General features: G+C 32.9%; 3 protein-coding genes across 3 annotated transcripts; 1 reads left to right on the top strand and 2 right to left on the bottom strand.

Moving 5' to 3' along the window:
- Positions 1-1,573: 1,573 nt before the first annotated feature.
- Positions 1,574-22,834, bottom strand: LOC133181492 (uncharacterized). Its single transcript, XM_061315983.1, has 10 exons — positions 22,517-22,834; positions 21,978-22,008; positions 21,730-21,873; positions 20,899-21,138; positions 12,115-12,131; positions 11,331-11,361; positions 10,967-11,110; positions 8,704-8,946; positions 1,917-2,060; positions 1,574-1,824 (listed from the first exon to the last, which is right to left on the bottom strand). The coding sequence occupies exons 1-10, from the start codon at positions 22,517-22,519 to the stop codon at positions 1,574-1,576; spliced, it is 1,248 nt and encodes a 415-aa protein (XP_061171967.1). The 5' UTR covers positions 22,520-22,834.
- On the bottom strand, positions 13,571-16,766 carry LOC133181658 (acylpyruvase FAHD1, mitochondrial-like). The gene is made up of 3 exons (XM_061316214.1): positions 16,699-16,766; positions 15,267-15,363; positions 13,571-14,062 (listed from the first exon to the last, which is right to left on the bottom strand). The coding sequence occupies exons 1-3, from the start codon at positions 16,764-16,766 to the stop codon at positions 13,571-13,573; spliced, it is 657 nt and encodes a 218-aa protein (XP_061172198.1).
- LOC133181650 (troponin C-like) lies at positions 19,383-27,610 on the top strand. Its single transcript, XM_061316204.1, has 5 exons — positions 19,383-19,698; positions 24,423-24,486; positions 25,875-26,030; positions 26,262-26,504; positions 27,366-27,610. Exons 2-5 carry the CDS (start codon positions 24,456-24,458, stop codon positions 27,395-27,397), a joined length of 462 nt encoding a protein of 153 aa, XP_061172188.1. The 5' UTR covers positions 19,383-19,698; positions 24,423-24,455; the 3' UTR covers positions 27,398-27,610.

Below are 27,610 nucleotides of genomic sequence, written 5' to 3'. Positions count from 1 at the left end.
AGTTTTTTAAGAGTTTCGTATATGGATATATATTGAAAGTGAAAAGAATAAGTTGGATATTGAAGTGGACCTGATAAAGTATATGGAATCTGGATTTTTTTTTCCTGAATCACCTGACGTTATATAATATGACCCCTGCTAAACATAAGGTACCAATATTGAATTTTTCTAGGACAGTTACGCCAATATGTTTTTCTGAAGAAGTACACAGAGTTTGGAGAGAATTTTTTATTAATTGCTCGCGTGATGTGCCTTTTTACTGCACTTTATGTCTGTTAGGGCCACGAATGGCTGACAGTAGAGTGTATACACAGAATTATTGTTAAGACGAATGGCTGACAGTAGAGTGTATACACAGAGAATTATTGTTAAGACGAATGGCTGACAGTAGAGTGTATACACAGAATTATTGTTAAGACGAATGGCTGACAGTAGAGTGTATACTCAGACAGAGAATAATTGTTAAGATAAATGGCTGACAGTAGAGTGTATACACAGACAGAGAATCATTGTTAAGACGAATGGCTGACAGTAGAGTGTATACACAGACAGGGAATTATTGTTAAGACGAATGGCTGACAGTAGAGTGTATACACAGAGAATTATTGTTAAGATGAATGGCTGACAGTAAAGTGTATACACAGACAGAGAATTATTGTTAAGATGAATGGCTGACAGTAGAGTGTATACACAGACAGGGAATTATTGTTAAGACGAATGGCTGACAGTAGAGTGTATACACAGAGAATTATTGTTAAGACGAATGGCTGACAGTAGAGTGTATACACAGACAGAGAATTATTGTTAAGACGAATGGCTGACAGTAGAGTGTATACACAGACAGAGAATTATTGTTAAGATGAATGGCTGACAGTAGAGTGTATACACAGACAGGGAATTATTGTTAAAACGAATGGCTGACAGTAGAGTGTATACACAGACAGGGAATTATTGTTAAGACGAATGGCTGACAGTAGAGTGTATACACAGACAGAGAATTATTGTTAAGATGAATGGCTGACAGTAGAGTGTATACACAGACAGGGAATTATTGTTAAGACGAATGGCTGACAGTAGAGTGTATACACAGACAGGGAATTATTGTTAAGACGAATGGCTGACAGTAGAGTGTATACACAGAGAATTATTGTTAAGACGAATGGCTGACAGTAGAGTGTATACACAGACAGAGAATTATTGTTAAGATGAATGGCTGACAGTAGAGTGTATGCACAGACAGGGAATTATTGCGAAAATGCGGGTTGATGTGTCTGTCCTAGAATGCATCAAGATGGCAGCGAGGTGTACCTTTTGGTTTATTAAGTATGATATATTATTTTCTATCATAAGAATTTAAAAATATCAAGACAGCGATTTTATCTAAAGAAATATAGATGAAAATGTAGATTTTCTTTTTTCTGTTTTGATTCTTTGAATATTGGTTGGAATGATATTACAGACTAGATGAGTGAAGTGAAGACAATGATTAGTGGTCGATCTCAACAAAATAAAGATGGGCCATAAAGGCAATATACTACTGTACATACTTAAGTACTTCAAATAAGAACATTTATCACTCACCGTCAAAGTTAATTTTGCCATCTCTATTACTGTCAATCTCGCTGATCATTCCATCAATTTGTTCTTCTGTCATTTTTTCTCCCATATTTGTCATGACAGTTCTGAGTTCACCAGCACTGATGTAGCCACTCCTATTTGTATCAAAAGCTCTGAAAGCTTCCATCAGCTCTGCTTCTTTATCGCTGTTTCTAATCTGTTTGGACATGACCTTAATAAAGTCCTCAAATGAGATCTCGCCTTTACCTTTGGTGGAAATGAAATAAATGTAACATGCAATTAAAAAAAATATTTTGGTAATGATGTATTTAAGGCGTTGGGTTTCCCCCTTAACGTACCTGTAGGATCCACCACTCGAATCATATCTTTGAGTTCCCTGGAAGACGGTTGCTTTCCAATTGTCTTCAAAACGTGCTCCAAGTTTTTTATACTAATAACCTCATTCTGAGATCCATCAAATAAATCAAACACAGCTCTGAACTCTTCATGTGGAAAAAAAAAGGATAAAGAAAATTCAGTAATATAGAGTATATAGTAAGGAAGAAAGGTAAAACTATGGAATCTGAAAGGTTCGAGGGGGAAAAACTTTGCTATTTGGTGGCATTCTGGAAAAATATTCGATGGCTTCCTATTCATTTTCTGACTGCCGCCAGATTTGTTACCTTTGGTCTTCCGTATAAAAATTAATCTTTTTAGACGTGAAGATCATAAAAAAAAATAATCAAATCTTAACAGAGAAACATAGAAATATGCAGTAGTTTGGTGCGTGTAATTTTAAGCATTTCATACCTTCAATTTGTTCTTCTCTTAAATCCTCCATTTAAAGTGTCAAAATCCTTGCATTACTACTGTTAATCTGTTATTTAAAAAAAAAAATAAGATACATTATGCATTGGTTTAATATTTGCTCAGTTTTTGCTCAAATGCATTATACCAATTGAAACATTACCTGAAAAGAATTAACATGAACAAGATGCAATTAATGATTTAAACATTGTTGCTTCATCTATCATAAACTGCATTAGGTTTGATGATCATAACAACTTGATACTTACTTAATTTAATAAAATCCCAATTTAATTCTTGCTCCTGTGAAAACGGTGTTTATAAAAAGTTAATTTTGGCTTTCTCATGAAAGAATGTTTAAATCAACCCATAACACATGTACTGAGCCAGAAATAATTGTTCTATAATGGAAACAGGAGATAAAGCGTTTTCTTCCATTTAAGCATTCCATTCATGAAGGTGATCTTTAGTAAAAACACTTTATTAAGTTCTTTTTATTCAAATGAATTAGCGATTTGAATTTAAAAAAAACCCGTGGCTTTATGGTTTGAAATTCTGTATCCATTTATATTCCAAAGTAAAATACATTTTTCTTATTTACACACTTGAATTTTTGAAATGCAATTAGTTTTTCATGTATACTTAATTCACTTTATAGAATTTTTTGCCTTTAAAATGATATTTTTCTAGGTAACGAGATTATCTTATAGATCATTTTGGAAATATCGATGTACAAATGTGCATATACTATAATTATATATTTCCTAAAAATATTCAGATATTTAAATTCAAGCTTATTATTATCAATCGTTTCAAAACTCGAGAAGTGCCATGACATAAGTAGCAAGTTTACCTGGATGAGAAATGTTTTCCGTGAAGGTAAACAATATCTTCTCAGTGTATATTTGGACTGTACTACTTCACGAACCAATAAGATCATTATCATATATATTGTCAACTTTTTAACGATACTGGTAGATAATAAAATCTTCAAACATCGGTGTATTGACAATGTAAAGCCTGTCTACACATCTAAAGGAACAAAAGATCCGCTGTGATAAAATACAAAATTTAAAAAGAGGTGTAAACAAAGGTAAGATCGGCAGGGTATCAGAGCTAACAAGATAATGAGTTTGAACATTGTAACCAAAACAATTGCTCAGTATGAATTATGCATTTTACAATTCTTTGGGAGTTTACATCAGTGGAAGTTCAATTAAAAATTAAAGAGAATCTGAAGATTTTGAAATTCATTGATTTAAAGTAAAGACTAAATATGGAAAGAAAACGTGCAAAGGAGGTATTCTAATTTCAGGAAGAACGGAGATGAGAAATTATGACGAATGATCCAGTTCGGTGATTCAGAATACACAAAAGAAGTCATAAGCACCTGCTTGTCATTGTGTTTCGTATGCCAGTCAGCGCTTTGTTCATTATTTATTTGTTTAATTTCACTGGTAAAATATACCGTCCATAACACTTCAATTAACCGCTTCAGAATACACTTTATTTAAATTAACAAATTAATTTTACCTTAGTTTATGTCTGTAATTTAATATATTTCGTATAATTCAAACATGTTTGAATAGAAATTTCAAATTTAAATATCATTTCTTTAACATAAAGCTGATATCTATTATTCTTAATATCCTCTTGTAAAAATAAAGCAAGGTTATGCATATATATCGCGCTTTACTACAGATAAAATAGTACATACAGCTGCATACAATGTATATAGTAGTACGCAGTATCAGTGATAGGCAACAGTGATGAAAGTACATGTAGTAGCGGATGTATAATAGTGACATGTGTGAAGGTGTTATAGTAAATAACTAGTATAATACTAGTAACAACTATCTATAACTAGTTATAGTAATAGTGGTAGATAAAGTAGTGAGAGAGGGGACTTTAGTTCAAGTAGTAGTAGTAGTAGGGTCGGTGGTATCGGTGATGGTGATGATGGCGAAGAAAGTAATGCAATTGATGAAGTAGCAGAACTTTTTACTATCAGATGCAAAAGTAATATCTAATTTATAGAGCAGTGGTAGTAGAGTTTTTATCGCAGCTTCTGTCACTGAAGATATCAAGAGCTTTATAACTAAAGTAATTCAATGTTTCTTGAATTCACTGATTTTTAACCCACCCTGAATATAGATATTATTGACACAGCCAGTTACCCCCCCCCCCCCCTCCCCTTATACAGCACACTATGCAAACCTTGAACCTCATTATGAAGCATACTTACCCATACGTGTAAGAGAGAGAGAGTTTATTACTATCTCAAATGACAAAGCGCATAGAAATTTTACCAATCATAGGTTTCAATAAATTCACCTTGTTACTATGAACAACCTGTTATCTTCGTAACACATTTCAATAAAACAAAAACCCAGTCAACTTCAATTTTCAGAAAGTTCTATAGACTCATCACCGACATGTCTTTTCTTATTTTGTATAAGCTTCATAAAAACACTGTGTGTCCAGTTCAATATAATCTCTTACCTACAACTTAGTTACTAATTTCTGCCTTGTTATTATAGCAGAAGAGGCGAGGGTATTACGCTGTAAACCCTAGTAAAAGGATATCTGAAAGAAAACAAAGTGACTTGACTTAGTCAAGCGAATTATTTCTATCTACAAAAGGTAAGATAGTTATACTCAAAGACTAGAAGGAAAAGACAGGACTCGAATAGTTCAGTCATTTACTTTTATATGCAGAGATAAGGTTTAATTTAGAGAGATGCACGAGAAAAGAGTGTTGCCTCCAATATTTAAGCACGTGATATGAGATACCCCCTCCAATATGATAGAATCTTTCATTAGTTGTATCAACGTGTTTGGCAAATGGAATTAAAAAGCCTCTAATTCATGACCTTTTTACTTCTAGTGGAACAGACAAGCATCTAAAACAATAGATATACTAGTTAATTCTGGCTTGGTGCTTCTATTGGCTTTTTGTGGGTTCTTGCAAAATATTATAAGTGTCAAGAGTACATATTATACCCCCCTTTTTTTTTTTTTTTTCTTTTTCTTTTTTTTTTGCTTAATTATGTTCCATTTTTAATAATTAATTCCATTTTCATTATAAAATCAAATATGACTTTTTAGTCTCTAGTGATATTAAACATAGATATAGAATTTTTTTTTTTAGCAAATAAGAAATGTTCCTAGATCATATTCATGTCTAAGTACACAAATGTCTTAGTAAATTATAATATGAGATGTCTTATTTTTCTAAAAGATAATTAATCAAAATTGTTATAATAAAAAAAAAATGTAAAAAAGCTCGAAATATATATCTCAGTGACAGGCAAAATTATAAACTCAATTTGTCTAGGTATAGTTTTAGGAGACTTTTGGCATGCAAATAATTAAAAAAAAAAAGTTGAATATTTCATCACATAAAAAGTTGGTATTAAGAGGCGCTGCAAGCCGTCTAGACACAAGTCTCCGTTAATCATTATAAATAAATAAATAGAAATAAATATATAATGATTTGGTTATTTATATTTACATGTACAGGCAATATGAATTATTCAATGATTAAAAAGAACTATGTTGATCTGTTAAAGTTTCTTAGTTTAAAAAAAAAGGATTTGCCTCCATTGGCATGTTAATGTTATTAGTCAATATAATTGAGCCAATATTCTGAAAGACAATCCATCAATTTTTGGAGACCTTTTTTTTGTAGGCTATAGTATAAAGGAAGATTGCATGAGTCATCTGCAAGGAAAAATGTCTAACTTCAATATTTTATCAATTCTGGTAGGTTTTTTTGTTGCAAGATGTGAGTAGAGATAAGCATAGAGTGTAGGGGGAAAACTGTCTCATTCAGGTTTGTACAACTCATCTCCTTGGCACAATGGTTTTCTATGGCAGGATTCATTCTTAAGCAGTTTTAACTGTCTAGAATACATAATTTTAGAAAATTCATGAGAGGTTTCTCAAAAATGAAACAATAATTATAACCCAGTAATCAATCTTTTTAAGGCATTCCTTGAACATGGAATGGGAAGGATCAATATAGCTCACTTGTCCCCCACCTATCGATGTTTTGTAATGTTTATATACACGTGTATTGCTGGACCTACATGTATATAAATCGCTTTATGACATGTCCAGCTTGCCATTTACAAAAATTTAGGTTGGTTTGTATTTTTTTGCTATAGTTGTTTTGGTAGCTTAGATTTTTTTAATAGTCAGAAAAATTGCTACAAATTCACTCATTTTTCATTAGCAAGTGGTTGCGAGTGAGCAAGACATCTCACCTTATGGTCAGGTGATTATTCTGTTGTGTATGTCTTACTGTGTTTTTTATTGCTTTATGAAGTGATGCGTTTGATATAGGTAAAATAGAAACACAGATTATAAATACTTATCTCGTACCCTGATATGTAGGTTGATTTACATACATTTTCAGTGACATGATGTTAAATATCTCGACTTGGATTACGAAAAAAACCTGTCAAGCTTTTAGCCATTTTTACAGGCTTCTCTTGCAAACACAGATTTTAATTGCTTCATCAGCACAGGGATACCTTGGGCCATGGCTGCGCTTTGACTAGTTATGGGGTCATAGTTTCAGCCATATAATTAATATGGCTGCATTGTATTTGTTGTATTGTGACTAGTCCATTATTTTTACATTGTGTTGGCGATGTTTTCGCTTCCATATTTGTCATCACACAATGTCATTTTATTTAGGGCAATGCTTTTTGCCCTCATTGAAAATTGATTGTTGCTTATTGCCAAGGCAATGCTTTTTGCCTTTTTTGACATATTTAGGGCAGTGATTTTGCCCTCATTGAAGATTGATTGTTGCTGTTGCTAAGGCAATGCTTTTTGACTTTATTGACATATTTAGGGCAATGTTTTGCCCTCAAAAGGAACTGTTGCTTATTGCTAAGGCAATAATTTTGCCATATAGACTTTTGCATTTGCTTATGCTAAGGCAGTGCTTTTGCCTACAAGAATTACAAATTTACTTCTGCTTTTGCCTTTTGCCCGTTGCTTAAGAATACATCGATCATTTGACTTTTCAATGCACCTGATTCAGCATTCTAGCAATGTTTGCAAGATATACTCAATATATTCATGTCTATGAGGATATAAATTAGTTTCATATGACATACAATTGTCCCCAAAATGTGAAATTATTTTATTCTAGAACAATGTTTTCATCACTATTATTGATTTTCATATTATGTTCATAAAATCATAATTTGCAACTTTTGCCACATGCCATTTGGTGGCGCAGACTGTGCAGCAGCACAGTCTCGTGGCAGATATTGGGCTTACCAGTAGGATCATTGAACTCTTTTTCAACATTTCAACAAGCATTTTCAAGTATGGACTAGTCAGTGGACATCTGTGCCCAGGGTTCACATTTCTAGGGATGCCATTACAAGGCAGTATATTGATGCCTCGGCTCCCTCATTTAAGCGGCCGTGGCCCATTCAGCCAAATAAAATAGTAATCAGTACTTTTGTTATTCTGTTGTTTTGATACAACAATTCAACTGGCAATCCCTGCTTTTATTAGATGATTTCATCTTTGATAAAAAGCCTCTAATTCATGACCTTTTTACTTCTAGTGGAACAGACAAGCATCTAAAACAATAGATATACTAGTTAATTCTGGCTTGGTGCTTGTATTGGCTTTTTGTGGGTTCTTGGGTTCTTGCAAAATATTATAAGTGTCAAGAGTACATATTATACCCCCCCTTTTTTTTTTTTTTTTTTTTTTGCTTAATTATGTTCAAAACCATCCAAATAATTTAGTGACAAATCTTTCAATACGATTCAATGTACTAAAATTCAATTTATTGCAGGGAAATTTAAAAATGACCGATCTAGAAAAGAAAAATAAAACGCATTAATACATGTAAGTCCAGTTATGAAGATCACAAAACTTTAATTATTCTTCTGCGTATTTAAAACATGTGCACATCAGATAGTATAAAGTTCATGATAATCACTTTAAAATACTATAAACTATGAAGTTGTAAAAAAAAAAATCAAGAACAAGGAAACAATACAAGTTATTATATCCGCATTATAGGTAACTCCGTAAAAAATGAAATATTGCAATAAAACAAACATCTTTCCTTTGTAGCGGTCATCTCTTCGACTTCATAAGAACTTTAAAATCTGAAGAAGAAAAAAACAATTGTCTACATGTATACAGATGGCGTTTCTTAGATCTACATTTGTTTTACGGTAAAATATATTAGCTATAATATCTTTAACTTAATCTTGAATATAAATCTGGAAAAAAAACAAGAATACGCGTAAATTTCCTGACTTCCAGACCTGCCCTTTCAGTAGTGTTTCAGCCTACCTTCAAACGTTATTCTACCATCTCCGTCCCTGTCAGCTTCCTTCATCATTTCGTCTACTTCCTCATCCGTCAGTCTCTCCCCCATGTAGAACATCCCATACTTTAACTCCTGTGCGTTGATGTAACCGTTTCCACTGCGGTCAAAAATACTAAAGGCCTCTCTCATTTCTTCCTCGGTGTCAGTTTTCTTCATTTCCTTGACGATCATTTCGAGAAATTCTTCAAAATCTATCACTCCGTTACCTTCAAAAGACAATTGAAATCAAATAAAGTGTACTGAAATATTTAGGTCCAATGCCAGTCTATTCAAAGTGAGATTTATTTGAGAGAAAAATATCGAAACAGATGAACATAAATGAAAGTATCTGTGTCAAAAACTGATTCAAAAAAGCACAGGCCTTTGGATCGCTTAAATCAGACTTTAAAAAATCGGGGTGTATAAAAAAGATACTTTTTTAAACACCTTAATTTTTTTAAAGCGATCTAAGGGCCTGTGCAAAAAAGTAATGGTTTATACATAATATATCTTACTTAATTTTGAAGACTGCAGATGTTACAAACCTAAAAACTATTGTTCATGTAAATATCAAGTAAAATTTTACAATTTTTCTTTTAATTGGAAATTCATCGGAACCTGTATATATTTACTCTTTTTGCTTGAAAAATTGACCAGGGGAAGAGGGGTGTTACAATTTTATTTTTACAATAAAAGTGCAATATTTTCATGCTTGTTAAACATTCTGATTGTATATACAAGTACTCTGAAGTTGATACTAAAAGATGCTTGAATTTCTGATTGACGATATCTATGTGGTTTTTGGAGACCGGGGGTCCGCTTTACAAAAGAACTTACGACTAAGACCAGAATTTAATTCTGCTCATTACTTTCTCTTTTACATTAATTTAAAAATGGTTTTAATATGTTTAAAATAAATTGAATAAGATATTTATACGCTAGCAATTTTAAAAATAATAATTAATTTTGCAAAATTTTACAATCAACTTAAGTTTTTGGTCTTAGTCGTAAGTTCTTTTGTAAAACGGGCCCTAGGTCTTCCAACAATCTGTTGGAATTTCCATGGATACCAATTGCGCCCCGTTATTAATATACATGTACCTATTTTTGTATTCAAATAATGCAGAGTTTATTCAAAATCTTATACATGAGAAAAAGAAATCTCTTGTTGTGGCCTTTAACTCGACATTTAGATATATCGACGACGTGTTATGAATTAACAATAGTTATTTCCATTCATATGTTGACACGATATATCCCAATGAGCTTGAAATAAAAGATACCATAGAGTCTGCCTCATCTCTTTCATATTTGGATATTTTACTAGAAAAGACGTTGATGGTAATCTAAGAACAAAGCTTTATGATAAACGTGATGACTTTAACTTTTCAATCGTCAACTATGATAAACGTGATGACTTTCACTTTTCAATCGTCAACTCCCTTTACTTTTGCATCAATTTACCTTATCACCTGCATATGAGGTGTTTTTCTGTCAGTTGATTCGACACGCAAGAGCATGCTCTATGTTTGAAAAATTTCTAAAAAGTGGTAAGTTATTGACAAACAAATTGATGAAAGAAGAATATCAACAGTCTCGTTTAATGTCAGCATTTCGTAAGTTCTATGGTCGATACAATGATCTTGTCAGCAAATACAATCTATAATTAAGTCTGACGTTTTCATGCTAATTGTTACACCATTATTTACACACTGAATTGATTTTTCCGTTATTTCCCGATCATGACAAGGAGCAAACGGCGGATGTGACCGGTCGGCAGGGGATGCTCACTCCTCCATGGCACCTGATCCCACCTCCGATGTTTTTGGAGGTCTGCTTTTGATCTACTCCCGATTTGTATTGTTTTAATGGACTTTGAGCTTGAATGCTGTTCGTTATCTCCATATTTCATGTTTGAAAATTCTAGAATTATTATTTTTACATTACTAGTTGTAAAGGGTTTTAGGCCCTTTATGTTGAAAAAAAATTAAAACTGATGACAATGGGTTTTTTTCTTTTTCTTTTTTTTTCTAAGTTGACTATGCGCTTACCATAAAAATATAATTTTTTTTAATTTTTGATAAGTTGCTTTGTACGTAGTTTATTCACTTGCCATTTCAATTTGTGATTTACAATTAAATTCATGTGTAATTTTTTAACACGGTCACTGACTATATCTGCCATCCTCACCGTATCCACACACCAAAAACAAATTTGACAGTAAGGTGATTGAATATTAACAAATACCGTCCAGATCTACTTCATCCACCATTGCTCTGAGCTCTGTGACTGACGGATTCTGACCCAGTGACCTCATTACTATTCCAAGCTCTTTTGTATTAATACTGCCGTCATTGTCCTTGTCGAAGAGACTGAAAGCCACTCGAAATTCTTTAAAAAATAAATTATCGTTATAAAAATACCACTGTAATTGACTGGAACTAAACTCAATATTCAAAGATTTTTTTTTTATCTAATTATGCTTTCCCTTCCTGTGCTATTGAGCAAACAATGAACGTTTTAATGGAAATGCGCTTATTGCAATTCCGGTTTGGTTTTCATTTATAAAAGTGCTTTAAGAATTGTAGACATTATTGACTTTTTTACTTACCCTTAATCTGCTCTTCTGATAGCTCGCTAGCCTTCAAATAACAAATAAATACTGAAAGTTAAGACACTTAGTCTTTTAAACATTTGCAAAAAAAATGTGTAACAGTTTCCGTGAGCTAAATTCCTGATTTCAGATATATATTTTTTAACTTTTGCATCATCTTCTCTTATATGAAATAGAAAAAAATCTCTTGTACAATAATGCACAATATAAACTACGTAAACAAGTACACTATATATAAAATAGATGAAGATGACGAACATTAATCGATTTAAAAAAAAAAAAAACCTACAAACAATACAAATCTTCGAATAGGGCATGAAACACGGACCACATGAAATTCCAAAGGTGGGATCAGGTGAGTAGAGGAGCAAGCATCCATTGTCGATCTCGGTCACGACACCCGCCGTGAGCCCTAGGTATTGATCAGATAGACTATTGTATACCAAGCATCATTCTATGCAGAGATTTCATGATCGCCATCCATTTTTTTTAATAAAAGAGACTAACTAGTATTTAATATTTTCTAATTATCTCTCTTTCTTAATTTTTAAAATCTTTAGTGTACCCTCACTGCCAGAAGGATGCATACTTTGAAAAATGCGCGTATAAAACTTTATCGATATCAAGAAGTGTAAAGGAGGTTGCGTTCAAAATTGTTTAAAGTGGCCCAGTACACTAACTTTCAAGGAGACCAGTAAGGCAGTTTTTATAGAGTTGTTAAAGATTAATAATCAGAAACGACCTTAACAATAAAATCTACTTACAACACTTATGGCAAGGCAATGCATATGTGTGCTTCTCAAAAATTTCAAAACAAAGGATAATTAATCTTTTAGTCAAAATGCAGTTATCTTTCATCCATATGCGAAAACTTGCACTCAGATTCAGTTTAAGGTGCATTTGGCACATATAGTAAATTAGAGCTTACTTACCAATAATGTAGAACAAAAATGAATTAAAATTTCCAAAAAAAAACCCTTTCTGGGCAGAATTTGTAAAAGCAAAATGAAAAATGAATAAAAGATAGGTAAATAAAATTAAGCTTACCATTATAAATATGACTCTCTTCTCTAGATTCCGGGACCTTTTACTCGAGGTGTTTACAGAAATACATTATGTAGATCGGAGATACCTATTTTTGCAGACACTTGTCACGTGCTTATTAAGGTAATAACACTTACTGAAATATATTTCATATTATTATAACAGATCGTCTCAGTTCAAGTTCCCTTAAAATACACGGGTCCTATACGGTAGATTCCTCATCTATTTGTTGACATAAAGATCTCTTATTTTCTTCCATTCTCACGAGTCTTTCACGTCTATATTTACGTGGATGTCTACTTATTGATTTTCTGATATAGATTTCCTCTCTATGTAAGGCCAGAGTAATTTTTAATAAAGCAGGTAAAATTGGATAATCTATGAGAAGAATTAAATGAACTCTTAAATACGGGAAAGTGTTGTACTTTTGACATTAATTCATTTTAGTGTGAATGGGAAAAAGTGTCGCGGTAATATAATGACGGAAATTTTGGAATACACTGCCATAATTAATCTTAGGATTACATTTGACATGACAATAATCTTGACTCGAAGCCATAGAAAAATAAGCAACTTTGAAAACCTCGTGTACACCATGTCAATTGAAATCAGGGTTTAAAAATATTTTCAATTTCGCATTTATGTAGTTTGATAGGTGTTAGAATAACTGGTTGTTATGAGTTTTCATTTTAGAAGATATGCATCAATTGGTATACAAAGATTTTTATTCACTTTGTTAGTGTCACAACTAACTATATTATTTTTATTCCAATTAAGAGCTTGAAAGATACTGAGCTCCGAAGTTTGGTAATAATTTGAAATAAGCATACGCGCGCACTCATGTGTGTGTGTGTGTGTTATTGCCGCATGTGTGTGTGAGGGAGAGAGAGAGAGAGATTGATGCAACGTTTCTTTGCTCATTACTAGAGGAAAACTATCACACGAAATTACGATAATTTATTAAAAGAACATCTATTGATATAAAAAAGACAATTTCACGGGCAAATAAAATGGACATATTTTGATGTGAACAATTCTATGAAGATGAGTTTTAATGTTTTTCAGTATATTTTCCCTTCATTGTAATATACGTTAAACAGATGATTACAAAACATTACTCAGCTATCATCGTCAGTCAAAAAATAAAAAGATTATCAAAATCGTTTCTTTAATAATTATTGTTTATTTCCAATTCAATTTGTATCGACAACGGAAAATTTCATAGAAACGATATCAGCAAGCCCACATTCTATTGATTGACTCCCATAGACAGGTCCAGATCCCGCCGGGGTACCTGTTAATATGACGTCACCAGACTCCAGCGTGAAGTACGTACTGACGTAAGATATTATTTCCGGGATAGAAAAAATCATATCCGAGGTACGACTGTCTTGCTTCATTACATCATCAACCTTCAGCCACAAGCCAACATCACTGTAATCTGGAATCCGGTCCTTCTCAATGAATTCACTAACGGGACAGGAAGTGTCAAATCCTTTACAAAGAAACCATGGTCTGGATTTTTCTTTGGCTTCGTTATGGAAATCTTTGGCAGTCATGTCAAGGGCCAGTAGGAAGCCGCCGATGTAATTATCAGCATCAGATGGTGAGATCTTTGTACACTTCTTACTGATGACAACTCCCAATTCCACTTCATGATATAACAATTTACATCTTATAGGAATCTGGAAAAAAAGGAAAGTGGTGGTAAGTTAAAACTCTGAATACTTTATTTCTGAATAGATCTAGTACTCAGATTTTTCATATCAACGTGTATTTGTAAAGATTATGGCAATAAAAATGCCGCCTGTCAATAAAAACGTTAAAAGAACATCACATTCCTAATTGCTTCCTCATCAGCGGCTGACCAATTGTTTGAAGATATTGAGGTTTGAGACTATATATTGACTTAATCCATCGTTGCAGCCTTATTCTTGACAAATGCAAATAAAGATAACGTCTGACATGTGCACTGTTTAAACAGGAACACAATATGTTTCAATAATTTTCAGAATGAAGGCTGTTGTACGGAAATTAAAAATTAAAGACGAATTTAACACGTGGAAAACATACAAGGTAAGTTAATTTGTGTGTGTGAAGAGAGAGAGAGAGAGAGAGCATTGTGGAGAGATTCAAAATTGATCATCATCTATCAAATGTCCAACCAAAACACTAAGAGATTCTTTTTTATTACGTTTTATCTAAATTTGATGATTTAGTTTAATTTTTTTACCCTCTTCTCGCTTTCGGCTATTTTTGCCGAATAACCACAACATTACACCGCTTTGAAATTACGAGAATACAAAATAAAAAATACATGTGTGATTGATATCTACTGAATAAAGGAGGAAAGCACGTCATAGGTGTATGTTTCTATATTATAACACAAGGTTTATAATATCGAAATTTCCCAGACACTAAGGCCAAATAAAAAAATATGTGTGGTTCCGGTTACCCGACCTTCCCTATTTTACACTCCCGACCCTAAACTTTTTTTTTGGCAATTTCCATATTTTTTCCGGAATTTTCCCCGATTTCCATCAATGGCTCCAATTTAAGTTTTAGGTTCAGCAATGACGGCCTCCTTGCAAAACATAGTGCAAGTGTTTAATAGTGTTAAATCCAAAGCAAGCTAGCATGTAGGTGTCCCCTACCAATATTGACTAGTATATTATGACACCTCATCTAAATGCCATTTGCAAAGCAGTGATAGGTATTAATTAGAAAAAATTAAGAAAATCATTTTGTTAAAAAAAAAAAAAAAATAAAAAATTCCCTACCTACCTACCCTAATTTTTTTGGAAGTGTAACCCGAACCACACATATTTTTTTGTTTGGCCTAAGGCAGGAACTGGTTCTATCATCTTTCATTCGAATGACACTAAATACCTTGATATTCTGACCCTGGGATATGTAGGCACTCGTTGGTTTCATAAAAAGGACTGGTTTTTCTGGGTTGGGTATTCCCTGTGCCGCTGTCAATCCTCTGAAATATAAGAAACTTCAAAGATAAAGAATACGTATTCACGTAATTAGGAACTTATTGGATTTACAAATACTGGTATAATCAAAATGAAGGCATTGCAAAAAGCGCCATTAATAACTTTTTTTTTATCTATTTCAAATTAAGACAAAATTCAATAGAAATACCAAAACCAGAAGTCTCTGACGAGACTGTAGCTCTGCTGGTTGTACTTATAAAGGGAGATAAAAGTGGCACTTGGACTTGAAACTTTGCAACAGCAAAAATAGAATTATGATCCTTGGTTTAGTCTCTTTTTGTGGCAAAATTTATTGCAATCAGATTAAAACTGTAGGAGGAGTAGCCTTTTAAAACAATTTTACAGAAATTTCGAGTTAAGTAACCATGGCAACCTCATTCAACAAATCAAAAAACAATAAAGACAATTATGTATCTCAGTGTAGTCTACCTATATGCCAAGTTATACTGAAATCAGACAAAAAGTGTAAGAGGGGTAGAGATGTGAAAGTATTTCAAGAAAATTTCTATTTTTAGTAACCATGGCAACACTGTTCATCGAAATCCAAACTGGTATAGAGAATTATGTATCTTAGTGTAGTCTACTTGTGTGCAAAGTTATACTGAAATCAGACCAAAACTGTAGGAGAAGTAGCATTTTGAAATTATTTCCAAGAAATCTCTATTATTAGTAACCATGGCAACACCGTTCATTGAAATCAAAACCCGACATGCAGAATAATGTATCTTATAAAGTAGTGTAGTCTACTTGTATGCCAAGTTTTACTGAAATCAGACCAAAACTCTAGGAGGAGTAGCGTTTTGAAATTATTTCCAAGAAATCTCTATTATTAGTAACCATGGCAACACCGTTCATTGAAATCAAAACCCGACATGCAGAATTATGTATCTTAGTATAGTCTACTTGTGTGCCAAGTTATACTGAAATCAGACCAAAACTCTAGGAGGAGTAGCGTTTTGAACGTATTTCCCAGAAATCTCTATTTTTAGTAACCATGGCAACACCGTTCATTGAAATCAGAAACCGATACACAGAATTATGTATCTTAGTGTATTCTACTTATGTGCCAAGTTATATTGATATCAGACCAAAACTGTAGGAGGTGTACGTTTTGAAAAATTGTTTACAGACAGAAAGACGGACGGACGACGGACACCTTACTATCGCATCAGCTCTTCTGGTCTCTGACCAGTAGAGCTAAAAAAAAAACATCGTGATTTATACTTATTTTACAGTAGGGAAACACCATCTTGTTATCAAATTCACAACTTACAAAGTTTATACATGAACGACAACGCGTAGAATACCGAATGAAATACCTGTAGTTTCTGCACACTGCTATGATCTTTTTGCCGTTTTCTTTAAAGTTTTTGTAAGTTTCCGACATGACGTATGCTTGAACTGTCTTATTAAAAATAGGACAAATTGTTGTCAACAGACAATCAGGTAAACTGACAGAGATAAGATACGCTATAAGATTTCCAAGTTTCAGTTCTTGTCAGGATAAAATAAATTCAATATCCTGTGTGTTTCTCTTAAAGAAGGATTCTTGTCATGTTTCTAAGTAAAATATTCAAAGTATCTTTGCATAAATACCCCATATATTGAGAGAAGTTAGGATTTTAAACATAAATGGGTTTAAAACCTAGCAGGAACTATATTTTTGTCGGAACAGACGATTAAGAAAATTTTTGCCGACAAGGTCATTGTATCGACCATGATGACTTTAAATGAGTCTGTTGATATCCTTGTTTCATCTATCTGTTTGTCAATAACTTGCCTCGTTTTAGAAATTGTTCGTTCATGGAGCATGCTCTTGTGTATCCAATCAACTGAGAGATATGAGCCCAATATGCAGGTGATAATGGTATCTTTCGAGTGTCATTGAGTTCTTTAAATAATCTGAGTATGTTCATTTTAAGCTTATTCTAAAAGACAAATTCTGTTCATAAATACATTTGTATGAAAGACAACAACATAAAAACAAAAAAGTATTCAATTTTTATCAAAATTTCAAAATGCTTGCTTTCAATAATTGTAACAAATATAATAGGAAGTTCGTCGTCAGCTCCTTGTCAAAACAATCAAGTCCTGCTTTTAACTTGATCATATTCCTGTACCGTCTTTCTCGAGTTAAACCAATTCTCAAATACCAATTCACAAAACGTCAGGTGTGAGCCATCAAATTGATGAAATCTGTAAAAAGACCAGAAAGAAAAACCTTTTTACTCGACCACATCTTCATTTAAATGAGCAAGGTTTTTTTCTCTCTGTTTTCCCTTACATTTGAAAGTGTTAAGAAATGAATCTATTTTGACACAATTCATTTCTGATTTTTAGCTCACCTGAGCCAAAGGCTCAAGTGAGCTTTTCTGATCACATTTTGTCCGTCGTCCGTCTGTCTGTCTGTCCGTCTGTAAACTTTTCACATTTTCGACTTCTTCTCAAGAACCACTGGACCAAATTCAACCAAACTTGCCACAAAGTATCCTTGGGTAAAGTGGATTCAAGTTTGTTCAAATGAAGGGCCACACCCTCTTGCAAGGGGAGATAATTAGGAATTAGTGAAAAAATAATGGCATCATTTAAAAATCTTCTTCTCAAGAACCACTGGGCCAGGAAAGATGAAACTTATGTAAAAACATCCTCAGGTAGTGTAGATTCAATTTTGTTCAAATCATGACCCCCGGGGGTAGGGTGGGGCCACAATGGGGGATCAAAGTTTTACATAGAAATTTATAGGAAAATGTCTTTAAAAATCTTCTTCTTAAGAACAGCAAAGCCATGATTGGTCATATTTATATGGAAGCATCCTCAGGTAGTGTAGATTAAAGTTTCTTCAAATCATGACCCCTGGGGGTAGGGTGGGGCCACAATGGGGGATCAAAGTTTTACATAGAAATATATAGGAGAATGTCTTTAAAAATCTTCTTCTTAAGAACAGCAAAGCCATGATTGGTCATATTTATATGGAAGCATCCTCAGGTAGTGTAGATTCAAGTTTGTTCAAATCATGACCCCCGGGGGTAGGGTGGGGCCACAAAGGGGGATCAAATTTTTACATAGAAATATATAGGAAAATATCTTAAAAAATCTTCTTCTCAAGAACAGCAAAGCCATGATTGGTCATATTTATATGGAAGTATCTTCTGGTATTGTAGATTCAAGTTTCTTCAAATCATGACCCCCGGGGGTAGGATGGGGCCACAATGGGTGATCAAAGTTTACAGAGGAATATATAGGAAAAAATCTTTTTCTCAAGAACAGAAAAGCCATGATTAGTAAAATTGATATGAAGGCATCCTTGGGTAGTGTAGAATGAAATTTGTTCAAATGAGGGACCCCAGGGTGGGGCCACAATGGGGGATCAAATTTTTACAAATGAATATATGGGAAAAAATCTTCTGCTCAAGAACAGCAATACCATTTGTTATATTGATATGAAAGCATCATCAGGTAGTTTAAAATTCAACCCCCCCCCCCCCCCCGTTAACTTTTCAATACTAAACTCATTTTTGCTTCTTTTTTTCCCTAGCCAATTTGCTCAGGTGAGCGATGTGGCCCATGGGCCTCTTGTTTAAATGTACATTTGTTCGTATTATACAATATCAAAATAAAATCGAAAATATTCTATACATGGCGTATTCAAATTAAATCTTACTTACATGAGAGTCAGATTTTTATTATTTCGCTCTCTTTCCGGTAAGAAATATTTTATCGACAAGTTAATGGAAAGCATGCTGTACATTGCTTGTAAACAACTGCATCCAATACCAAATAATGGAAGCCTTTTACTCAGGCTTTCATCGTGAATGACAAAGCAGATTCAGAATATTTATGCTTTTTTGGAATCCCAAATAAAATCATGCATGAGCCACATCAGAGTATTTATAGCTTCCCAATAAAAAGGAATTAAAAAATTCTTCAAAAATCAATCTCACCATTAAAAGTCGCTTATCGATATAAGGGAAAATAACAAAAAAAAAAAAAAAAAAAAAAAAAAAAAAAAAAAAAAACAATAAGAGCCTTTTTGAATAAAATTCCCGGTGTATTTACCTATTCTGAATATAAATGTAATCGATTGAAAATAAGTGTTCATACCTTATATAACTTCAATCGGAATTGTTTTATCGCTGAAGTGTGGTCGATTGTCACTATTGTGTTTTGTTGTCTTTTGGATGTAAATCAAACAAATTTAAACAGTTTTTAGAGGGCAGCTCAATATACAATAAGTTTTTTGGAACATAATTAGAAACACAATTCGTGATGTGGCGGCTACACGACTAGCACCGAATTGACTGATTTTAATATTTTGTCAGGTAAGAAAGGGTTTTGCATTTATAGTTACATTTAGATTTATATGTATTAGTAATGAAGAGGATGGACAAATTATTTTTTTTTTCCTTTTTAAGAAACTATACGTCTGTTAAATACCCATTTTAATGCAAAAACAGAGGTCTTCTGTAAAAATAAATATGAATATGAACATGTGACCTCTTTAATGTAAGTATTGTGAATCTAGTTGTAGAACAAAAGTAAATTCATTTTTTAATTTGACGCACATGTTAAACAGAATAAATAATAAGCTTTGAATACTTCAAGATGTACATACTAATATTTTGAGATAAAACTTCTAACAAATTAGTGAAATTACATATACCAAAAAAACTAACACAGAAGTTAACAAAAGCCTAATAGCAATCCAGTTTGATAGTACTATAGTATTTGGGTATCTTTTTCAGTACTGAAAACGCATTTGAGATTATTGAGAATTTTCTAGAAATTCCTTTAATCTCTTAAAATTCAGGCTAAACATTTTTCTTTGAAATCTGAGCAGAGATCAATAACTTAGTTACAAGCAGGGACCAATTAATCATGAAAAAACAATTAGTCTGTTAGGGAAACAACTTTTGTCGGATGTGTTAGTGTGATTCGTGTTTCATTACTTTAATTGAAATGTTGCAAATTTGATCGAACATATCTGAAAAAATACGATTCTAAATCATAAAAATGATCTGAGTATTCTACTGACATAAGCTGAATTCACGCTTGAGACATCGGCGAAGTAATTCTACTCTTAAAAAATTTTGATAATAGATTTTTGACGAAGAGTTTCATTTTGATTATATTTACAAAGGAAGGGGGTAAGTACATGCGTATATATTTCTAGACATATTCAATAGACCTGTAATAGATTTTTTTCTTATAATATTTATTTTATTCTGTGATATCATTAATTTTAATACGTTATATTCAAAACCGTTTTGAAATTTTAGGTATTAATAATTGAATTGAAATTTTAAAAGTTCAAAAATCAGATAAAATTCAGCTTGATCTACAAACGATACCCGGCTTCGGGGCCAAAAAACTTAGACAAGCTAATTTATGATCTCTGTCTCACTTTTTCCACTACATATCCCTTTTGTAAAAGTGAGCTGACATCAAAAGTGAGCTCGTCTAAGTTTTTGTGGCCCCGGAACCTGCATATGACGCCTCTTCAGATAACGTTCTATTCTTACCTTCATAGTGTATTTGACCTTCTGTATGTTCTGCCGACTTTATTATTTCTTCCATTTCCTCTGTACTAAGTTTATCCCCCACTTGTTGTAGTACCTGTCTGAGGTCATCAGGTGACACATAACCTTTCCTGTCCCGATCATAAACTAAAAATGCTTCCATTAATTCGTCTACAGTGTCCATGGTTTTCACATACTTAGACATTAACAATTGGAATGTTTCATAGTCAATGATCCCCTCTCCTAAAACAGACAAAAAGACAAATTTAAATTATGATATACTTAAAACATATGCAAAAGCGTGCTGTTACGCTCCGGCTCTCTCTCTCTCTCTAATGGGATGTGTAAAATTTGAAATCATACCTTCATAATTGCAGAGCTAATGAACATACATGTAAGAGTATTACATGTTCAACTCACTCAATTCTAGCACTCGGTACTGAATTTTGTTTGGAGAGGGTATTCTTCAATGGATTTGTCAGTTGCAAATCCTATTACATGTCATTGTTAAGAATAAAATATTGCTTCAAATTTGATCCAGAAGTACGTTTAAAATAATTGTGAGGTGATAATTTAAATATATAAGAAATAAGTGTTTATTATTTGTGTGTATGAAGATTATAACCGATGTATAATTCTGCGAATTAACACGTGCTCTAGTGTCGGTTATCTCCTTGTACACACACAAAAAATAGACAAGGAACAAATCATCAGGTTTTGAATGGTAATAATTTACTAATTAAACAGTTAATTAATATACCTTTATATCTTTTTACATTGGTTATTCAAATAACTTAATTCAGTAATGTAGTTGTCGGGGGGGGGGGGGGTTACCTTCAGAGTCCACCTCGTTAATCATGTCTGCTAACTCTTCTTCCGTCGGACTGTATCCCATAGATCGCATTATGGGGCCTAGCTCCCTCGTCAACACGATACCCTCCCCGTCCCTGTCGAATAGGCTGAATGCATTTTTAAACACTGAAACACAAAAGCACGACACTTCAAATATTACTGCTTTGAGGTGTAGGTAATGAAATAATCCTAAATGTTGTCTATTAGCTTGGTGAGCAAGGTTTACATACTTGCCAGCGTCTCTGGTTTGACTCCTTCTACCTGTAATATAAAACACATGAAAACAAAGGTAAATACACACAAGAACACGTGTTTTATTTACTAAGAGTAAACCTATATACACGTACAAGACACAAAATTTGAGTCTATAAAGTGAAATACAATATTTATTTGCTTTAAACATTTGTAAAATACTGGAACGTAAAAATAACGTTACCATCACGTAGTGCATCAACGGATCATAATAACTTTACATTTGGCTATATTGTAAACCTTTTCATCTCATGCTTTTGTCCTTTACTTATTTATTTTACAAAGTCAGTTGTTCACCTTTCAGAAAAGAATATATGGAATTTAAAAAAACTAACTTAGAAATCCAAAACTATAACTCGATAAGTAATGTCCTCAATAAAGCAAAGGAATGGTGTCCATATAAATAAATTCGTAACGTTTATAGGGATAGGGTTTAAGTTCCAAATTCAGTATAATTAATGCTATATAAGATATAGAACACCTACTTTTCCTACAGGTTATAAAAAAATCTACTTACCATTTTCAGTGGGATCTTGATTAAAGACACTAAATCTGGCACTCCATTTTAAACTTTAATGTCAAAACTTGTTTTTATTCTTTGCTATTTATATAAAGCATTTACTTTGTTATCTTTAGAAGGAAAAACCAACAAAGAACAAACCAAGTATTGGAAGCTCCGGTATGAGTCGGCAAGGCAGAGTTTTAAACCTTTTGTTTTATGACAAAGCAATCAGACATTCATTATTTACACACAAGCGTGCTAGTATATTCATTAAACAGTTCCCATCTATTGCACAAATTGGCTACTTTCTGTAAATTGTTATTGACATAGTCATTGATTAAGAGGTTAGAAAGGTTGATTAAAGATTTTCGCTGAAGAAACATTCGTTTTTTTCCACAAAAAAAAACTAACAAAAGAAGGCACATAAGAATATTATGTTTAAAAACTAGAGATACATAGACCCTGTCTATATTTGTCTTGTTTAATCATTTAATGTAACGAATATTCATTCTCTGTGACGTTACACACAGGCACGTAGGAAGCAAATTCAGTTTGGGGGGGGGGGGGCACAGCCATACACTTTCAATTGACAGTTTAGGGGACACTAACAAAAATTTCCTGACAAGCAAAAAAAAAAAAAAAAAAAGGTCATCAGACGTTTTTATTGAGGGGGCACAAGCAGATAGTATTTATGTTTACTATAGTAATCTATATATCGGCAAAATTATTGGGGGGCACGCCCCCCCCCCATGCCCCCCCCCCCCCGGTTCCTACAGCCATGACACAAATGGCTCATTTTCATTTGCTTGTGGAACAAACGTAAAAAAACATTATTTTGTGGATGCTTGGCATATTTTTCTAATTAATAAATCTTTTTTTGCATTAATGAAACTGACCTCAAATAAAAACTCAAATAAAAACAACTTACACACATTGTGCTGAAAGAATATCTTCATAAAAGCCAGATATATTTTTAATCAGCAGCAAATAAAATCCCTCTTAACAATGTTATGCAGAACTTAAAATTGTCACTTCAGTTGCGAAAAGAAGAATATGCCTTTATAAAACGATTTCATTTAACACGAACATTCCATGCTATATATTTTGTCTACATATTAAGTGAACTTGATACAATTTTTGTTAAATATGTGTGATTTGCGAAGAAATTAGGATTAATATTCGGTCTCTACTTATTTATACAGCAATTTATATTCTTACAAGGTTTGAAACTGTCATCACCACCACTCCAGGCTATTGGTTGCCGCAGAATCAATGCCTTATATATTATGCATATTTGCTTTCTGGAAAAAAAAATTGAAAAGCAGTTAATACTTATTTTATGCATGCAACAAAACATGCGTGACAAAATTTACATTTATTATTTTCCATGGAACTAATTCAAGTAAACTGTAGAAGGACAGTGGAAGCAGCTGTTCTCATTAAAACTTGATACAGAGGCACAGTGTGACCTCAAACATCGAAATGTTTTGTCTTTAGGTTGTATTGTTACACAAGAGTCGATGATTAATTGATAATCTCTATTCTCCTGAGTATCACTTGCTTTGACAGCTTGCATTTCAAGTTTCTGAATCGCTTTTTGAGTCGGCAATAAATTTTAAGGTTATTGATTGAAGCTGACATGGTTGGTTTATGTTTAGTGTTAATTCCCGGAAAATAGTAATGTATAAATATTTGTCAAGCTCTCCATCTTTAAGACTGACACATTCCGTGGGACTGTAGAGGGAGAGAAATGGTTTGTATTTTAATAATATGGATATAGTTATATGAATTATCAGCAGACATGAACAATAATTGAATGATCTGTAATGTTTTTTCATGCAATTATTTTTATTACCTTAAAGCTTTAAACAAATTTACTGAGTCGTGAAGGGATTTTAGGAAGTGTTTGGTTTACTTTCAGGCATCCAATAAATACGTGCGTTACAAGAAAGTGATGCAGTCTTTGAGTCCCTCAGAAGTCGACAGTATGTAAATTAATTCACTTTTAATTCATTTATTGCATCCTGGGAAACTTTCGCCCAAATGCAATAAAATTAATATTTACCTTGCTTAAACCAGCCTCAAGCAAAACTCATTCTTCATAATGAAGTTTGTTGTGTAGATCAATTCAGTTTCAAATTTGTCTAGTAAGACTGAGGACGAAATTTTCTCATTACAATAAGTAGAATAGTGAAATGCGTCAATTTATTACAATAAGTAGAACAGTGAAATGCGTCAATTTATTACAATAAGTAGAACAGTGAAATGCGTCAATTTATTACAATAAGTAGAACAGTGAAATGCGTCAATTTATTACAATAAGTAGAATAGTGAAATGAGTCAATTTATTACAATAAGTAGAATAGTGAAATGAGTCAATTTATTTAACAATGTGCGTTAATCTTTAAAAAATGCATCTTTTGTTTCAATCGAGACTTTGTAAAACTTTGAGATGCGGTTGCTTCTTTGTGCCTAAAGGCAGAGAGGGTTAGAGTTATTGCCCCAGGATCATAAAACAGTGCAGGCAGAGACGGTTAGAGTTATTGCCCCAGGATCATAAAACAGTGCAGGCAGAGAGAGTTAGAGTGATTGCCCTAGGATCATAAAACAGTGCAGGCAGAGAGACTTAGAGTGATTGCCCCAGGATCATAAAACAGTGCAGGCAGAGAGGGTTAGAGCGATTGCCCTAGGATCATAAAACAGTGCAGGCAGAGAGAGTTAGAGTGATTGCCCCAGGATCATAAAACAGACTTAGATTTCAGTCAAATTTTCAATCGACTATAAAAGATTTATTAGTTATTGAATTAATCTCTAAATTTACAGGTAACAAAACTTTTGTGAAGCAATATTGAAACATATTTCAGTTTTGGACTGCTTGACTTCTACAACATTTTAGTACGGCATATTTTGACTTGAGCTTAAGATGTTTCATTACGTCGAGTCTTGATCTATTTAACAGTTTGGTTTTATATATGTAGTTCTGCATTGAAGATGTGTTATATACATGTATGACACAGATGTCATTCTTCATTAGGTAAAAAGAATCTCTGCTACTAAGTAAGGGGTAATGATTGAACAGATTCAACTTGTTCAACAGTTCGTTGATAAAGAATACCTCCAAGTTTATTGACCAAATCTTGAAAGTGTAAAGTCATTTTCATGTACATGTAATCAGCTTTTAACATTTACATGGGTAGTGGTAAAACTAGATTTTTACCAGAATAAGCAATTGAGGCACCCATAGTTAAGCGAACAGTCAAACTTTATATTCAAACATGAATTTGATATAGATGTCTTTGACAATAAGAACCAGTGCACTGAGACATTTAATTTTTGATAGAATCAAACAAAAGTTTCCTCTTCATTTTAACAGTGTACAGAGAAGCCTTTAGTTTTTTCGACAAAACAAAGAAAGGGTACATAGTGGCGGACGACTTTGAACGAGCATTAACAAGAATCAATCAGATCAGTCAAACTACCACAACCAGGGAAGAGGCAGAAAGTCTGGTCAAAGAATATGATGTGAATGGTAAGGCAAATATACTTCATTTTTATCTGAAACTTTTAATATTTTACAAAAGAATGCAAATTCCGAATGCATCAAAGTTCAGAAAACACGGAAGGATGTAATTTGAGAAGTAATTCATTAAAATCAGCACGAGTTTACGTACTTTATCATGCTCAATGTCTATTGTAATTTTCATATGTTTGTCTGATGATTTCACTATATCTCTTGTCCTTCTTACTTTTTACAACATAGGTGATGGCAAAATAACGTTTGAGGAGTTAGTTGTTTCTATTGTAAAACGGTTAGAGACTAAGGACAGGGACTCTCAACTTCAGAAACTGTTTAAGAATTTCGATTCTGACAATGACGGCGCACTAAACAAAGAGGAATTTGTCGCTCTGCTGGGCTCTTTAGATGACAAAATATCAGCCACAGACATTGAAGAAATTCTAGCAGATTTTGACGAAAATGAATCGGGTTTAATGCAATACAACGGTAAGATGACGCCAGTTAGTTATCGATTTACATCAAATATGCCATTCATCTTCGTCAGTGTATAGATAGATTAAAAGTATACTTTCAGTCTACATGTCAGTCGATAAAAATCAATTGGAATCAAAGGTTCGCTTCATCGCATAAATGTGAAAGTATCTACAAAAGTCTATCAAATATTTATTTGTTGATAAATTCCATTGGAACATCGAAGTGTATTAATATAGAAAAATGGACGCTTATTGATTGGATTAAAAGGTTAAACAAAAGTCATTGAAAGGCTCATCCGACTAAGTTATGACCATGTAGATGTTCATAATTTAAACATTCTGTGGCGTTTGATGATCATACATGTATTTTACACTGAGAAGAGAGAAAGATTACTAATGGGATTAATATCTGCAGAAATTCAAAGAACGTTTATGACAAAATGTAAATCCTTGAGACATTGCCCTTTTTTCCAGAAATATTTGTATTTCTTCATTAGCATTTTGCAAAAGTGTGAATCTTTCGGGGGGGGGGGGGGGGGCTCAAAGTTTCTAGTGTATGCTTGAGCGTTAATTGAATTTGCATTTTTACTTAATTTCAGTCTCTAAAATCATTTTTTTTTAACAAATATAAATTTAAAATTTTACTTTTGGATGATTAGTTTGTTTCAGGTTGAAGATTTTCTTTCTCTTGACATCTTTTTGAAACTTATAAAAAGATAAAGCTTCTAAGTATATTCTTATGCTGGAGTTAGGCTGCTACTAGCTATAGGACAGAGTGTACTTATTAAGCATAGACTTGATGTTTATCATTATTAGTATGTTCTGTAATCTTAAAAATAAACGATTGGTGGTATTTTGTATTCTTTATTTTTAGATTTTTCAAAAATAATGAAACAGCTTGTTTGAAAGGAGCTAACACGGAACTCCGCTGCACATCCAAGAAAAGACTGACTTCAGGTTTTGAAGGCGCTCCTGAGTTAAAAGGCATTTTCTTTGGAACTGGCCATAAGACAAAATATTCTGATATAATGGAGACAAGTATAAAAATGAACAACGAATAATGAAATTATGAAGATTGAACTGCTATACTTAGTTAAATATAACTGTCGTTTTAATACA

The sequence above is a fragment of the Saccostrea echinata genome, unplaced genomic scaffold (assembly GCF_033153115.1).
Source record: "Saccostrea echinata isolate AGI-Se365-2 ecotype Australia unplaced genomic scaffold, CSIRO_AGI_Sech_v1 ptg000009l, whole genome shotgun sequence".
Taxonomy (NCBI): Eukaryota; Metazoa; Mollusca; class Bivalvia; order Ostreida; family Ostreidae; genus Saccostrea; species Saccostrea echinata.
The sequence above is the reverse complement of the archived record's forward strand: the minus strand, read 5'-3'. Positions and strand labels throughout refer to the sequence as shown.

Coding starts and splice junctions, on each gene's coding strand:
- LOC133181658 (XM_061316214.1), bottom strand. CDS start 16,766: ATGTCGGAAACTTACAAAAACTTTAAAGAAAACGGCAAAAAGATCATA. Junction 15,364..16,698: donor GCAGTGTGCAGAAACTACAG/GTATTTCATTCG, acceptor CTTATATTTCAG/AGGATTGACAGCGGCACAGG. Junction 14,063..15,266: donor CCCAGGGTCAGAATATCAAG/GTATTTAGTGTC, acceptor CTTTTTTTCCAG/ATTCCTATAAGATGTAAATT.
- LOC133181492 (XM_061315983.1), bottom strand. Junction 21,139..21,729: donor TAACGAGGTGGACTCTGAAG/GTAACCCCCCCC, acceptor TGTCTGTTTTAG/GAGAGGGGATCATTGACTAT. Junction 8,947..10,966: donor GGATGAAGTAGATCTGGACG/GTATTTGTTAAT, acceptor TGTCTTTTGAAG/GTAACGGAGTGATAGATTTT.
- LOC133181650 (XM_061316204.1), top strand. CDS start 24,456: ATGCAGTCTTTGAGTCCCTCAGAAGTCGACA. Junction 24,487..25,874: donor GAGTCCCTCAGAAGTCGACA/GTATGTAAATTA, acceptor TCATTTTAACAG/TGTACAGAGAAGCCTTTAGT. Junction 26,505..27,365: donor GGGTTTAATGCAATACAACG/GTAAGATGACGC, acceptor CTTTATTTTTAG/ATTTTTCAAAAATAATGAAA.